Source organism: Micropterus dolomieu, linkage group LG09, assembly GCF_021292245.1.
Source record: "Micropterus dolomieu isolate WLL.071019.BEF.003 ecotype Adirondacks linkage group LG09, ASM2129224v1, whole genome shotgun sequence".
In the NCBI taxonomy this organism is placed as follows: domain Eukaryota; kingdom Metazoa; phylum Chordata; class Actinopteri; order Centrarchiformes; family Centrarchidae; genus Micropterus; species Micropterus dolomieu.
The window spans coordinates 22,894,923-22,910,498 of record NC_060158.1 but is presented as its reverse complement, the minus strand read 5'-3'; the positions used below and the strand labels follow the sequence as shown (position 1 = coordinate 22,910,498).

Below are 15,576 nucleotides of genomic sequence, written 5' to 3'. Positions count from 1 at the left end.
ACACATACATTGTCTTGAGTCATATACCACCTCTCTCCACATAGGCTAATCTCACACATCACAATTCTCACATTTCCACTCGCTCTGATAGGTACAGCACACACACACACACGCACACACACACACACACACACTTTAACCCGCTAGCTCTCCCCAACACAGGCATTGGTACACACCCTCGCTCCTCTCTCTCTCTCCTTTCTCCCTCCCAGTTATACACACTCTCTCTCTCTCTCTCAGTCCTCATCTGCACCTCAGCAGAGTAACATGTTGCCTCGTCGCAGCTACAGCGCCGTGCGGTAAGCAGAGGCTGCCTGCTCTCCATCCGACTGGCCAAATATAAAGAGCAAACAAGAAGGAGAAGCAAGAGGAAGGGAACTGAAGTCTCATCTCTCCTCTTTGGTGTCTGGCCACTTCTGCTGAGAGGAAGAGGAGGAGGTGGAGGAGGAGAAGGAGGAAGATCCGTTTTCACACCGTCCTGACTCAGTTTGTCACATCAAGCAGAAGGAGCGGCAGAGGATGCAAGGGAAAGCAGATGAGGTGAAAAGTTGTCTCTCCCTCACTCAGCTGTCCATGCATCGCACACAGCTGAGCAAACTTTTTTAAAACCAAGAGGAGGAGGAGGTGGACTTTTTAAGCGTGAGGAGGAAAGGGAGTGAAAGCATCCCTCAGCACGTGTTTTGGTCAGTAAGAAAGCAGGGCCGTCCTTCTACAGGAAGCTACCCATGTGGCAGGAGGCTCTGTGGACCCACGGACGCTACTTGCTGGAGAAGAACGATGGCGGCGAGGGTGCCGAGGGGCCCGAGGGCCTGGGAGACGGGTGCCCGGGTTTCCAGGGCGAGGTGTGCGTGGAGGGCGAGAAGCCCCAGGACTGGCTCTATGAGTCCTACTACAGAATGAGCCAGCAACATCCGCTGATCGTGTTCCTGCTGCTGATCGTCATGGGAACCTGCCTCGCGTTGCTGGCGGTGTTCTTCGCTTCAGGACTGGTGAGTGAGTGTGTGCATGTGTGTGTGTGTGTGTGTGTGTGTGTGTGTGTGTATGTTTGTCTACTTAGTGTAGTTTCATCTAGTTAATATATAAAAGACAGCACATCAGGAAATGTTACTACTGTTGTTCTTATCACAACAGTTTCACAGTAGTAACAACCTAATCTGTGGCAGTTTGTGACATTTACATGTTTTGCTCTCTTAGCATCAGAAATCACTTCTTTCTTCATATTTAAAATTAATAGAACAAGAAGTTGGCACTTAAAGGAATAGTTTGACTTTTTGATAAATACGCTTATTTGGTTTCTTCTGGAGGGAGAGATAAAAAGATAACATTCTCATGTCTGTTCAATCATTATGAAGCCGGAGCCGGCAGACAGTTAGCTTAGCATAAAGACTGGAAACAAGCTAGCCTTGCTCTCTCTGACAGTTCAGAAGCCCTTCTACAGCTCATTAATTAACATTAACATGTTACACCTCATGTGTTTAATCACTTCAACAAAACAAAGCGTAAAACAAAGCAAATACCGGCAAGCGCAATTCCCCCAATATATGTTCCTTTAACATGAGCTGCACTAAAGCCAGCACAAAGAAAACTTAAAAAAGACAACATACAGTATGGCACACACGGAGTGTTTGTGTTTTGACTTAAATGTGTCACCATAGAAATTCAAGTATGTCACTGTAATTACTTTATTTTGGCCCTCCACCCCAAACCCTCCTTCTTTGTCTCGTTCCACTTCTCCACTTTCTCTGGTATGAGCGATAACCAGAGTTGCAGTCATAGAGCAAGACCAGAGTTAACTTTATTTCTATAATGAACTTTATCGATAAAAAATTACATTTCAGGTCCAGTGTTTCAGAATAAAGGCCGGGGGCGCATTACAGAAAGTTCCTATCTTAAGTCTTAAGTTAAGCTAGGAAGAGTCTAAGATAGGATTTTTCTCAATTTGGTGTTACAGAAGCAAATCCTAACTAACTTTAGGAATCCCATCTCATCTTACTTCATCTTATCTTATCTCAGGTTAGGAGATCCTAAATACTCAATCCAACCTCGGTTATCAACTTTTATGTCTGTTACCTAGCAACCGATGCCTCTTTACTCATCTCGCCGAGCTAAACAGCTTTCAATCGCTATTTTTTTGGTATTTTTTTTAATGAAACATACACATTGTTGAACTTCAAGTCAGATGAACTAGAGGTGTTTGTAACTTGTGTCGAGAAAACCAGAACCTCCAAATAACGCTTAACTCGGGAGAGAGAGTGGGCTAAAATAGCAGACACAGTCTCTGCCACATATCCGGCATCCAGCAGAGCGCTGATGTTGTAGAAAATAAGTCCATTTATAAGTGATATGAAGACACAGGCAACTGTTGTGTCCAAAGAGCAGATGAAACCGCTGGTGGCTCCTCCTGTGCTCCCTCACTGACCCCGGCAGAAGGCTACTCTTCTCGGGAAAGCTAGGCTATAATAATGACGGTAAAAAAAAAATAGGCCTAATAGCCTAATTATAAAGGCTGCTGGCTAACGTCATCATGTTTTTTATGTATTTCTTGAATTTAACGATCTCCTCCTATCAAAGACTTAGGATCCTTTTGTTAGGCTACATCAAGCCTTTACATTATGTCACATAATGATACATTATCTAGCGTTACATCGGCTACAGCCTTTCTACTAACGAGTGTTTTGACATCAAACACATCGGTAGACTCAATCAAGTTCCGCCTGTTGACATTTTGTTAAAGCAATTAAAGAGCAACCATGTGGATTAAATGAGTTAGCAAACACTACCTGGTCGAAAAGTAAAAGTTAGGACAGCAGTTCTCCTAAAGTTAGGAGAGTTTATGTAAGATTTTACGAAGTTAGGATGCTTCTGTAATACACTTTTCTTATCTAAAGTTAGGAAAGGAATATTGACTTAGGAACTGTTAATCTGTAATGGACGTTTTCCTAAATTAGTTCTTATGCCTTATTACCATGTTTACCAAGCAGTTAGGATAGGGCCTGCCGGTTGGGAAGGTTGTTTTTAATGTGGAATGCTGCATATTTTATTACAGCTCCACAAAAGATTCTGCGTTGATACATCAGTGTCAGGTAGAGGCCTTCTTGTCAGGATCACAGAAGAGTGTTAGAATAAAGGGAAAGTTTTGGTTTCGGCACGAGACTGAATGAGTCAGGGAGGCCCATGTACATATATATATATGTGACAACAAAAGAGGCCATGAAGCGGCACTTCAGATTACAACGCTGGGTTTGCAGAGTGGATCAACAACGGGATGAGAGTTTAGTTCGCAGCTGTGTGGGTGTTGGTGCTTTTGTCAAGTGAAAAGTGTTGTTTTGGCCACAAACACTCAACCACAAACACAAGCTATTGTCTCTCAAGTGCTGCTTTTGTGTTTTTATGAAATAGCTGTACAAAAGGATGCCCACTCATTGCTGTGTTGTTGTTTCGAAATGATTGTTTTGCTGCTATATGTCCAGGACAATCTGTAGACTTTATGCTTTTCTCTCTGTGTGCGTCACGTGCTTTCCAAGTAGCGCCTGGAGGCCAAGGGCAAAACTCAGTCAGACACTGGGTTGGACCAACTGGGTTGGAGAGGTAGATGGAACCCACGCATGTCATGTGTTGCGTTCACTGTTGCTCGCTGACATGTAAACCAACATAAAGCAGGACGATATCAGGGACCTTCCAGTGTGTTTGGGAGTCGGTTTAACAATAAATATTAAGGCGAGGTCATTTTTTTACCTTTTGGAGGCAGTAGATAACTGGTCATTACAAATACAGAGGGAGACAGTTTTCCATTTTCCATTTATTGGGAGCAACGTGACACCCCAATCCCCGCTGCAATGATGCACTTGCTTTAGGCTGTCACAGAAGGCATGTTACATTCAATAAAACTCCATAACGAGGCCGTTCCCAGGAGAACCTCCAGCTAAATTGATCCCTTTACTTCTGTTTAAGACAAATCAATAGATGTTATTACCCCGACCGGTCGATTTAATCCTCCAGGTTCTCCTCTTTTTCTGAGTACGCCCTGACCCATTCTACAGCAACTTATGTGTTCAAAGGTTAAATTATTCCCATCACTCACAATGTCAATTGAAGTCTTTGTTTTTTTGGTTTTTTTTCAATTTGTTCCTATTACATGACAGACAGACCTGTCTTTACTTATGGAGCGGTTGTTCAGTGAGGCATGTATATTTATTACTGCTGGACAAAGAAGAATGGCAGGAATAAATAGAGGGTAGGTTTGGAGCTAAGGGGTCGGGCGGCGGAGGGAGGGGAGGATGTTGTTGTAAGTATTCTGGCTTTATCAGTGAGCTAGCAGAAACCCAACCAAAGCAACACTAATGCTCCTAAAATTACTGAACACACTTATCTTTCTCCTCAGATCAGGGCTGGAGTAGATGAATGTGGTGTTCTCCACATAGACTCCTCCACCCATACTGTGTGTTGATATATACGTGTGTACGCTTACATCATTTTGTGACTCTGTGTGTGTGTGTTGTTTGGGTGTGTTTGTCTGAGGAAGTCTCTCATTTCCTTCTTAGGCTTATCTGCAATTTTTTGAGAAAATAATTCTTCTTGTTCTTTCTTGATGCCTTGAAGTTGTATTTATTGGAATGTGTGTAGGTATTTGTGTGTGTGTGTGTGTGTGTGTGTGTGTGTGTGTGTGTGTGTGTGTGTGTGTGTGTGCATTTGCATGCCCAAATGTGTGTGAGTCTATACAGAAGCAGCAATTACATGGCAGTATGTTAACCTACTGACAGTTTAATAGAGCTCAACATTAAATCTCGTAATGGAACACTGGAAATCTATGAACTGGCCATAAAAGCTTATTGACATCATTGATTACATTTGTATCATTCACTTTAACCTTCATTTCAGTTCATGTTTTTGTCAGTTTATCATTTATCACATTTTTAGTCTTTGTATTTTAAGAATTTGTTGATAATATATTAATAGCGTCTGCAAACACTGATTTCGCTCCACCTCGTTGGTAGTTTGATAGACGCGGCACAGTGAGAGCAGGGAGTTTTTGTAATGATGGATCACCAATCTGTTACTTCGGGGCAGGAAGGTGAATGAATGAGGTGAAGTAGATGCTGTGACATCACTGACTGAGGTGTGGTCAGAGCTGTAACACCACAAAGCACTTGCACACATGTTTTACATGTTTTACATACAGGACTTCATGCATAAATTTTGTGTTCAGCCTGAAAAGAAACAGGTTTTTTTGCTGATTTTCCACAATCCCATTTTCATAATTTAATTTTAATTGTCAATGTCATTAAATTTTTAGATACATCAGTAATTTGCTGGTTCTTTTCACACAAAATTCCAGCTATTTTACATCCTGGGTAATAGATTTTTTTAGAGAAAGACCATGTTTTGGGTTAAAGTAAGCACTCCGTTAAGGTTAGGGGACTTTTGTTACAGTAATACACAGCTGGGAAAGGTTAGGGAACAATCATGGTAAAAATGCAAAGTGGGCTGTCGGTTGGGAATGGGACGATCAGCAGTCTCCTGTCTTAAAGTCTTAGGTTCTTTGTTGGCTCTGTCCACCCCGACCTCCTCCCTACGCAGGCATTGTTGCTTTATAATATCAGACTTTCTCCATTCTTCCTGTCATAATTACTATGGCTGCTATAGACGGGTTTCTGTGCAACGTTATCACAGACATGCGCGCGCAACCAGAAAGCAGCACTCTGTCTTTGTGTATCAGTTTATACCGCATATCTAGCTGCAGTGTTACTCAGAAATTGTAATGAGTTACTTTTTACTTATTACTCATTTAAAAAGTAACAATATAACTTTACTTATTACTGGGTATTCAAAGTAAATAGTCAAGTTACTCGTTAAGTTACAGTTACTTTCAACCACTGCACCCCAACCTTAAAAGTGACGGAAAACCTGTTCGGCAGCACAGTTTAAAAATTAATCCACTTTACTGGAACAGTAATTAACCTGAAGACTCAACAACCAGCCGAACTGAAAACACTGCAGCCTCTCAGACCAGAGGATGCTGTATCGTATAGGCTATACAGGTCCTTCCCGACATTTTAGCTGATCGTGTATTCATAACTCATAACTATCATTTTTATGAAGCATTAGGTTTTTTAATGGCACTGTCTGACTAACGTTACTGTATTGCTCATGTATTTATAAGAGAAGTCTTCAGCGCTTTTAAAAAACTCAAAAAGTTGCTAAATGGCAGTACTCAGTGTACCACAGTACAGCTCTGGAAGGAACGCCTCTCTCCCTTGTTCTTCCATTACCCTTTTGGCTAGCAGCTGACTTGAACAACATTACGTCCGGCTTCGCTTACCTGCAGCGTGGTCGCGTATATTATATCAATATTCAAATTAAACACAAACAAACAGATCCAACTCCAAGATCCAAGAATTTGCAAACTATGTGTAATCTAAAGTCTTCTGACCGACTACTAAAGCGCTCTTGCCCCCTGACTGCGCACGCATCCAGTAGTGTTTGTATACAAGAAACCTGTCTATAGGACTTTGTAATTTGGATGTAATCATATGTTGCTTTCAACAAAAAAAGTTGTAAAAAAGTTTCAGTTTGGTTAGGTTTAGGCAACAAAACTACTTGGTTAGGTTCAGGAAAAGATCATGGTTTGGGTTAAGTACCACAAGAAATGTGAGTCACGTAAGTCACACGTCGTAAGTCTCCTAAAGTCAACTTTGACTTTATTTCACACAGGACCTCTCAAACCTCAGTTTCCTAAGTGAAAGTCCTGTGTTTGACACATCCATCCACCCCGTCCACTTTCTAACTCAGACTTTCTCGCTATTTATACTAGGGCACCTGACCTCCTCCTTTGCTACCGTCATAGGACCACAAGAGGTTGCGGACTGACAATAACTGTAAATGTTGGTCGTAATAAGCTGCAGCACAGTCGACCTATACGGCCGTTTTTCTGGGTGATGACAGGCTGGTTGTTTACTGTCCCTTTAAGGTTGCAAGATGATTTTAAAGATGATTTTCCATGTGAGTTACACTTTGGATCTTTAAGCAGTGCAGTTGCCCTTATGATTTTAACCTTCCTTGGATAACTATGACCTGGATGAAATCTTCACAGACATGAGTGATTGTTGTATTATTTTATGCTGATTAGCCCTTTAAGCCTTCAAGCTAACGTTAAGATTTCCCTGGAATTCTTACTATTGATAGAATACCAACTTCCTCAGTTATAATTTCACAAGTGCCCAAATCACCATTTTCCTTCACATGTATGTTATGTATTATTTGGCCGGTGGGAATCTTTGCTTGTATGATGAGTTTCAAACTGGTTCGATCCAGTCATCAGCGCCGGCCCACTGCTGTGCCCTCTGGCATCTTTTTGTGGGATTATGAAATGACCGTTTATTCCCCTAGTACTGATGAAGCCCTCCCCTGGGGTGCTGTGATGAATGGATGTAAGATCACGCAGCTGAAGTAACAAAATCTCTCAAGAGCTATTAAATCAAAAATAATCCCAATACATAATCAGTGTTAATAAAATTGAAATGTGTTGGGTGTGGATCCACCAGAACACAATTTACTCACCTGTCAGGGCTGAAACTGTCCAAAGGATATTCATAAACGTTGGAAGTCAGAACAGAATTTTCATTTCATGACAGCAGGGCCTCTCTGAAAGCTGTTAGGACTTCAGATAAGATTATGCTTCAAACTAGTTACTAGTTATATCCCAAAAATTTGGGGCAACAATCTTTGACCTGTTTTAGCGGAGTGTGTTAACGTTCCTCACTGCGAATTGAGCACTTGAGGAAAGGTTGGGTGATTATTGATGGTTTTCATAACCAAGCTGGGAGCACATTGACAAAATCTGACAAAGAGCGCTGCTTCATCAGGCAGGAGAAAATATTAAACGGGCACCAAAATATTGGGAAGTGATTACGCGATCACAATTTTTCAACACAAGCCTCTGTACCACCTCTCCCCTTCTCCTCACTTTCTGACATAATGTATTTGGTGTGTTTGTGTCATTTCACTGCTGAATAATTAGATTACTACGTCTCATTCTGCTGCTGCTGCTGCTGCTGCTGCTGCTGCTGCTGCTATGTGTCCCTGGTCCCCATTTTTGCTCCCAGTATAATAGCTGGATAAGCCAGACTGGGCTAAAAAAGGAAATAATTGTTCTGGGTGACAATGCAGTATATTATTGCAGGCAGGCACTCCCTCTCTCTGCGCCATGTCGAGGGAAATGGCTTTAAATGGCTTCAGAAGGGTTTTAACAGGATTAGATGGCCTACAATCAGAAATGTGCACAGTACAGATGCTTCTTTTTTTTTCTTACCACAAAGTGGAGAGAGCGGCTTGCTCCCTCGCTAACCTGTCCTGTGCATGGTTATGTGTGAGCATATACTTTGTGCAAAATGTGTTTTGATGCCAAAGGAAGGGTCTTTGTCACTGATGTCCACTCAGGTATCCCTCTGGTGTTTTGAGTTTGCGGTCTTGGCTTACATCCTCATTGGGATTCAATCTGCACTCCAGGCTGAATGTATAGCTCGCGTGGCGTCAGCAGCTAGATCCCGTGAGATCCCTTCGCCAGACCCTGACTCATGCTACCTCTGCTACATCGTGCTGCTGCACTAATACACAGCAAAATGCTCTCTCCCTGCGTGTGCTCTGGCCAAACAGATTCTGCTATTCTCAAAAAAAAGCAGCTCGAAGTCAATAAACTGTCAAATCAGCCACAAATTCAAGGTTGAGTCTGTGGCGTCTTTTCCTTCTATTACATAAAAGCTGCTCAGGGAATTACATGTTAAAAGAATCAAACACATTTCTGCGCCCACTCTGATGTTCATTTTACTGTAAAATTTGCTACATCTAATCACACAGTGGCTTGCTAATTTAACATTTACAGCTGCTGGACCTGTCAGCGCTCTCATAACTTCGGAATAACTTCAAATAGTTTATGTGGGTGTCGGGTTACGAACAACTCTGTGAAAGTGAGCTTAGTGTGTGGAAGCTCTCAATCCTCTCTTTCAGCAAATAATAGTGGTTTTGCTGCTGTTCCGTCATTTCCACAGCCTGAAGAGGGCAAAACAATGTACAGAGTAGTTTATCCTTACCCTGATCACATTTGTGTGAGCATGTTTTTGGGGCGTATTTGTGTCTGATGGGATTTTTGCATATGAAAGCATTTCTCAGTCAAAATCAGAAGAGGCACCTTCATCACAGAATGTACAATTAGAAATATGCTTAGGACATACGCACATGCAGAGGTCATGGACAGGTTAGAGGGATGGAAGTGCTCTCAGGTTGAAGACACTAAGAGGAACTGAAATACGCTGCAGTCTTCTTCTGTTAACACCAATAATTTATCACAAAGATTAATCTTACTTTCCTGAATCTTACCAGATAACTGCCCAAACGTTGGTTCATGCTGTCTCCGCACTGAGAACAATTTAATTCACCCATTAACCATCCATCCTACCGTGAACGTTTGGTGAGAATATTAGTGTAGTGACTGTGAGAATGATTGAAATACGCTTTTTTTCTTTAAGGACTCGTTTTCTTTTCTGATGTGAAGTCATTTTTTCTTGAAACTACTGTGATTCTGACAGTTATGTGAGCTCACTTGCACTTGATTTTAGAAGTTTCACAAAGCAGATTGTGACACCAAGATATGAGAAAATACTTGAAAAAAGCTGAACTGCCTTCGGACTTGTTAGGATGGACAGTTTTTGCGTACATCCTCCTTAACTGGAAACCTGACATGAAAGAGAGAGGAAGAGGGTTTAGAGTAAGTTAGTAAGGTTTATTTAACATACCGCCTTTCACGGAGCAAGGTCACAAAGTGCTTCACACCAGTAAAATAAGGATGAGGAGGTGGGTGAGGGAGGTCTGGTCAAAGAGAGAAATAGTGTGTGTATGTGTGTGTGTGTGTGTGCTGACAGCTTTTAAACGCTGACTTTGACAGTGTGAGTGCAGAAGTGATGCTGTAGCACATTCCCTGGGCTTAGACTGTCTGTCTGCCAATTTGTGGTCCGTCTGTTTTTGTGTGTGTCCCTTGTTGGACCTTTCGTACTATGAGGATTGGATGTCCTCACTAGGACACAAAAATGGGAGTCTGTTTTGCTATTTTGACCCTGTCTGTTAGGTTTAAGGTTAAAGGAAAGCTTTGGCTTAAACTGATTTATAATCAGTATTTAGAACTCGTTCATGTTTCTTTGATTGTCTTTCTTTTGTCCTCACTGCTAACATGCTCCACCAAACCTGAAACAGTTTAAACCAGTAAATGCCCCTCTCTCTCTCTCTCTCTCTCTCTCTCTCTCTCTCTCTCTCCAGAATACAGAGGACCACTTGACGTTCTTGATCACGGTTCCCGCTGCTCTCTTCCTATTCCTGTCCATCTTCATCCTTGTCTGCATTGAGTCGGTCTTCAAGCGGATGCTCCGCCTCTTCTCTCTCCTTATTTGGGCCTGTCTGGTCACCATGGGTTACCTGTTCATGTTCTCAGGAGGGATCCTTAGCCCCTGGGACCAGGTAGATATATCTGTGTGTTTGTTTTATGTGTGTATCTGGATTTGTCTAAAGGAACACGCCCTCTTCTTGCACAGCACATGTGCAGTTACACCGATAATGGTGGATTTACCATCGAAAGTCTTAGTCATTTTTGAGACAATGTGTCCTTGATTTCAGGCAGAGGGAGACAAAAGCAGGAATCTCATTTCCAGCTGGCGGCTGAAATGACAACTGTGGCTAGGTAGATAATTTAGCTAATGTTAGCTTAATGAGTCGGTGGAAAACACTGTCCCCGGCTGACTTTTTAATGTTTCCATCTGACTCTTTTTGAAATGAGAATGTAAAGGGGTCTTAAATATTCAGTTGATGCTTCCTACATGGCATCATGATATGAGAAAAGATTTGGCATCCTCATCAGTTAATGATCCAGGTAGGAGACATGGAAATAAAGAAACAACATTGTGCCTTGTGAGCCCTTCTATTACAAATATGATGAAGGAGAAATGGAAGCTGTTATTTCATTCCAACATAACCCTGTTTGGATGGTTATCTTACATATCTGGACAAGCAAGACAGAGGATTGATTTATGATTGTATTATGTATTATTAGATTTTAAAATAAATAAAGTCACCATCTAAACTCTCTAAACGTATGGAGTACTGCTTTACCACAGCTCCATAGACATTGTTTCAGCATGTGGTAAATCAAAAGCTTGACAGGCCTGCCATGTCTAGTCTCGGATGCTAAGCTATGACTGGACAATCACTGTTTGGAGTAAGGGTTTATCAGCAATGGGTAATGCAATGGTTAAGAAAAACGTTCTTAAAACCCTGGAGCAGAGTGGAACAACAATTCACCAATCAAAGTACATGCAAGGAAAAATAACAAACCAACCAAATTTCTGTACCTGCAAAAACCACAAATACAGCACTTATTCATGAGGACTGGGGACTCTCAAGAGACAGATTAAAACAAGAATGGTCCAAATGGAAGTGGTCGAGGCCAAGATCTCTGACTTTAGGGTCCAAAAACTCAGACTCCAACTCTCTCTGCCCGGTTCTTTCTAATTTGAAGCAAACATAATACATAATACATGACTAAGAATAATCAACCCTTATAATTAGAGTCTGGCTTTTGACACATGCATGTGTTTTCATGTGTTCTTGTGACATATGAGTTTTTTTATACTTGTGTCTGTCAGTCTAAGATTAGCCTCTGTGTGTGTGTGTGTGTGTGTGTGTGTGTGTGTGTGTGTGTGTGTGTAAGCGCATAATTAATTCCATGCCCGACAAGTGATAATGAGACCTGATGAGAGCTGGAGGTGAGCAGATCAGCAGACAGACACATTAGTTTTCATTGCCAGACTCCTTCTCTCTCAGTCTCAGAAATCCTATTTTCTCATGCTACCGTCCTGTCTCTCCCTATTCATCAAATCCTATTTTTCTCTCCCCAGCTTCTCCACCTGCCCCCTCCTTTCCTGTTAAGACCCCCCTTTACCCACCCCACCATGTCCAAATTTACTCTCCCCCTTCTTTCCCCCCTTCGCGCTATCCCTCCCTCCTCTGGGGTGGAGATATTTTTATCATCAGCCACCTGTGAGAGCATAATCATTCTGCATTATTAATCACTCTATTCTGCTCCCATGACTCTTATACTCCTATCTATCTATCTATCTATCTATCTAGCTATTTATCTATCTATCTATCTATCTATCTCTCTGTTTTTCTGTCTCTCTGCGACATTTGTTCATGAGAAAAAAAGAGAAAGAAAGAAATAAAGACTGAAAGGAACTTGTCGGGGTGTAGAAATCCATAGAAAAGAGAACAGCTGGAATTTCAGCCCGCTCTCAGTGGGTCGGATTGATTGCGATTACTGAGAGAACAGCGTGTCTGATGGAGCACACAGAGCTAATAACAGTGAAGGTCTGAAAAATAGAGGAGAGAGATAGAAATTGTGTTCTGCTCGGTCTTACGCTTTCAACCCCTCTGCAACCACCCCAAACAGGCTTGCCTGCTCACCCTCTTTCTGCACACTCACAACAAAAATATCTTGTCCACATACAGGACAACCCGTGTCTGCCACCATCTAGCTGCATTACTCCGTTAGTCCGGGCTTTATTCAATTCTTCTGAAGGCCACAGCTCTTTCCAGAAGGCCGATTGAACCTGGTTGCCACACCTGGTGCCCCGGAATCAAGACACAGTCACATTGAGCTGTGAGTGTGTGTGTGTGTGTGTGTGTGTGCGTGTGTGAGGCGAGGGTGCTCGCATCCAAAAATGGTGCTGAGCTCATAAATGCTAAAGTGGGCAAAGAGCAAAACGTTTTTGATGGGGGTGTTCAAGCGTGCGTTTGCTTTTGTCAGAAATTCAGAGGAGGAGGGGTTGTGCGTTCAGAACAAGAAGGAGAAAAAAAAGGTAATCGAAGAAGTCAAAGTGAGATGATGGCTCCAGCCCCCATCTGGAGGTGTTTGAGGGTGTATTAGGATGCAGGCCGGAGTACTGTGGAGATGGAGTGTTTTCTGGCTGCCTGCAAGGCAGACAGAGGCAGGTGACGCACCTGAAATTGGATTGCCATTCTCAATTCCCGCAGCCACCCAAACAGACCGCACGTCACACACTCGGACTGCCGTCTGTCCTCCGTTTTTTCGTTTTTTGGGGGGGGATTTCGGGGTTAGGAGTTGAAGGTTATGGCAAAATTTACAGGACCTTCAAAACACCACATCTGCTCCGACGTCACCATCCTTCACTATGTTGGTTCCCCTGGCAACAGAAAGTCTAAGCCTACGCAAAACACCTCTGTCTGTGTTCTCTGTGTTCAGATCTTCTTTTAGAAGGAATTCGGTCAACCAAACAATCACTCATATCCAGTGTTCTCCTCGTGTTTTTGCTTCCTACAACACTACATGTCAGTGATAGGAGTTCTTCTTTGATCTTTGTATACCTGCCACTGCAAATAATGTTTGCAATGTTGACATCAGAAACACATAGCAGGTCTAACACTTGCTCAAAGTGTTGCACTTAAAAATGTAAGCCAAAAGTATTTTAATTAACATTTTTTAATTGGATATGTATAATAACGTCACACATCAGGGTCCAGGTCCAAGCAAAGTTGTTTATTAGCAAATCTGATTCACCCCAAGCTGTCACTGTCAGTAGATTCCTGTTTGCAGAGTCCCTAAACCTCAAAGGCACAGCAGATAAACAGACAGGCAGGAAGGTCAAACTGCATCGGGTGTCCCAGTTAACACTGTGACCCTTTCGTGCTGGTCGCCACCACAGCCACCACAACAGGAAGGGGTGGACTGACAGCAGGGGAAGTGCACAGGGACAAAGCAGAAGGTTAAGGCACAAGGTATTAATGAACAGCGCTGTAGGAAACACACATATGCGCAACACACAGGATCGTGCAGACACACACACGTACACACAAGGTCACAGTAAGAGGCTTTGATAGAAACCTGGAAAGAGAGGACTGATCACAGTACACGAGCAGGAAAAGCCGTCTAAATAATTTCCACAGTAAAGTTCTACACCGTCTTGTTCTTATTCCCATATGGAAGGAAATATTTGAGCAGTCCAGTCATTGTGTCATACCTCTGATGAGTTGTATTTTGTTTTCAAAGCAGCTCATCACAGGATTTAGTTGTTTGTAATGCTGAGTGAGCGGCCCACTCATGTCTAATAATTTATCTTAAGATCACCACTTTATCATTGGACCTTTTTGTGAAGAAGAGTGGGCAGCTCACTTAACTCGCATACTTGTATTCTGTATCTAGACAAAAAGCAGACAAAGTGGGAAGATACATAAATCTTTTCTTGTGATCTATATTTAGGCATTGCTTTGGTCATTTTTGGTACTTTTGCAGCACCTGTATGACCATGCATCAGCCCAGAATTGATGGACCCATAGTGCTGGTGTATGTTTTTTGCCTGCATGTTTCTTTCAAACCGTGGTTACTTTATTTACAGTATTTCTCAGTCACTTTGGTGCATTTCTCAGATCAGAATTGAAATTCTCAAAACTAACTGTTCAACCTCCACATCATCTCGTCACTTGTGCACATCATAAAAGCACTTTCTCATTGTTTTGAACAAATTGCAAATGACTTGACACACTGATGCAAATGATTATGAACAATTGTCTGCTGTTTCCTACATTATCAATTGCTTATGTCATGCTGATCACAATGAATTTTACCAGTCTCTGTTGAACAATCTTACCCCCCAAAACATCTAGGCATAAGTTCATTGCATTTGTCACTACATGCAAAATGGTTGAACACGTTATCAAAAATCAAAGTTAAAATACTTTATTCATATCCTTTGCCTACAAGTATATACTGTAGCTAAACGAAATGTTGTTTCTTAAGGTCCATAAACAAAGTAAGAATAGACCACAACAACATCACAATAGCAACACTCATACCAATACTCAATACCAGTAAACAGTAACAATACACAGTGAGCAGTAATATATATGTGTATATATATATAACGAATGTTGTTTTCCACTGAGAACAGGATAATTAATTTTCTAGTGATCACGAGGTAACAAACCATAGCTGTATACAGGGGCTGGCAGGTGCAATTACCAGTGTCACTGGTTAGTGAACTGAACTGGATAGTTCAGTTGGTAGAGCACAGGGCTCAGTTTAATTAATTTGATTCCTGTTCTTGTTGACTTTCTTTTTCTTCTTTTGTGTGTATTATCCTCTTCAGCAAATTTGTTATGAAGAGATTGAGGGGAATCCAATCACACATTTCCCGACAGCTATTTCAAAGGTTCCGAAAGTCGTCAGGAAATGTGTAACGTTACATGGATTCCCCTGAATGAGAAGGAATTTCCTCTGCCTGGGAAAGATAGGGAAATGAAAAGTCCATAGGTTGATGGATGTGGACCAAGAACACACGGAGTCCAGCACGTGCTTTACAGTAATGTGAGCATGTGAAACAGTCTTTGTTGAACAGGATTATGAAAAATATAAACGAAAAATTTAGTCTTCAGTGAGAATTGAGCACACAACCTTAAACCTATAAGTCCTATGCTCTACCAAGTGAGCTAACCAATGATACAACAAATCACACTATAATTACC

General features: G+C 41.9%; 1 protein-coding gene across 1 annotated transcript in view; it reads left to right on the top strand.

Annotated features, from left to right (window-relative positions):
• The first annotated feature begins 269 nt into the window (after positions 1-269).
• The window catches only part of adcy2b (adenylate cyclase 2b (brain)), a 27,142-nt gene continuing 11,835 nt past the window's right edge, over positions 270-15,576 (top strand). The window contains exons 1-3 of the mRNA XM_046059203.1: positions 270-989; positions 10,306-10,503; positions 12,547-12,588. Coding sequence (XP_045915159.1) covers positions 726-989; positions 10,306-10,503; positions 12,547-12,588 — 504 coding nt within the window. The 5' untranslated portion in view covers positions 270-725. The remainder of the gene's footprint in view (positions 990-10,305; positions 10,504-12,546; positions 12,589-15,576) is intronic.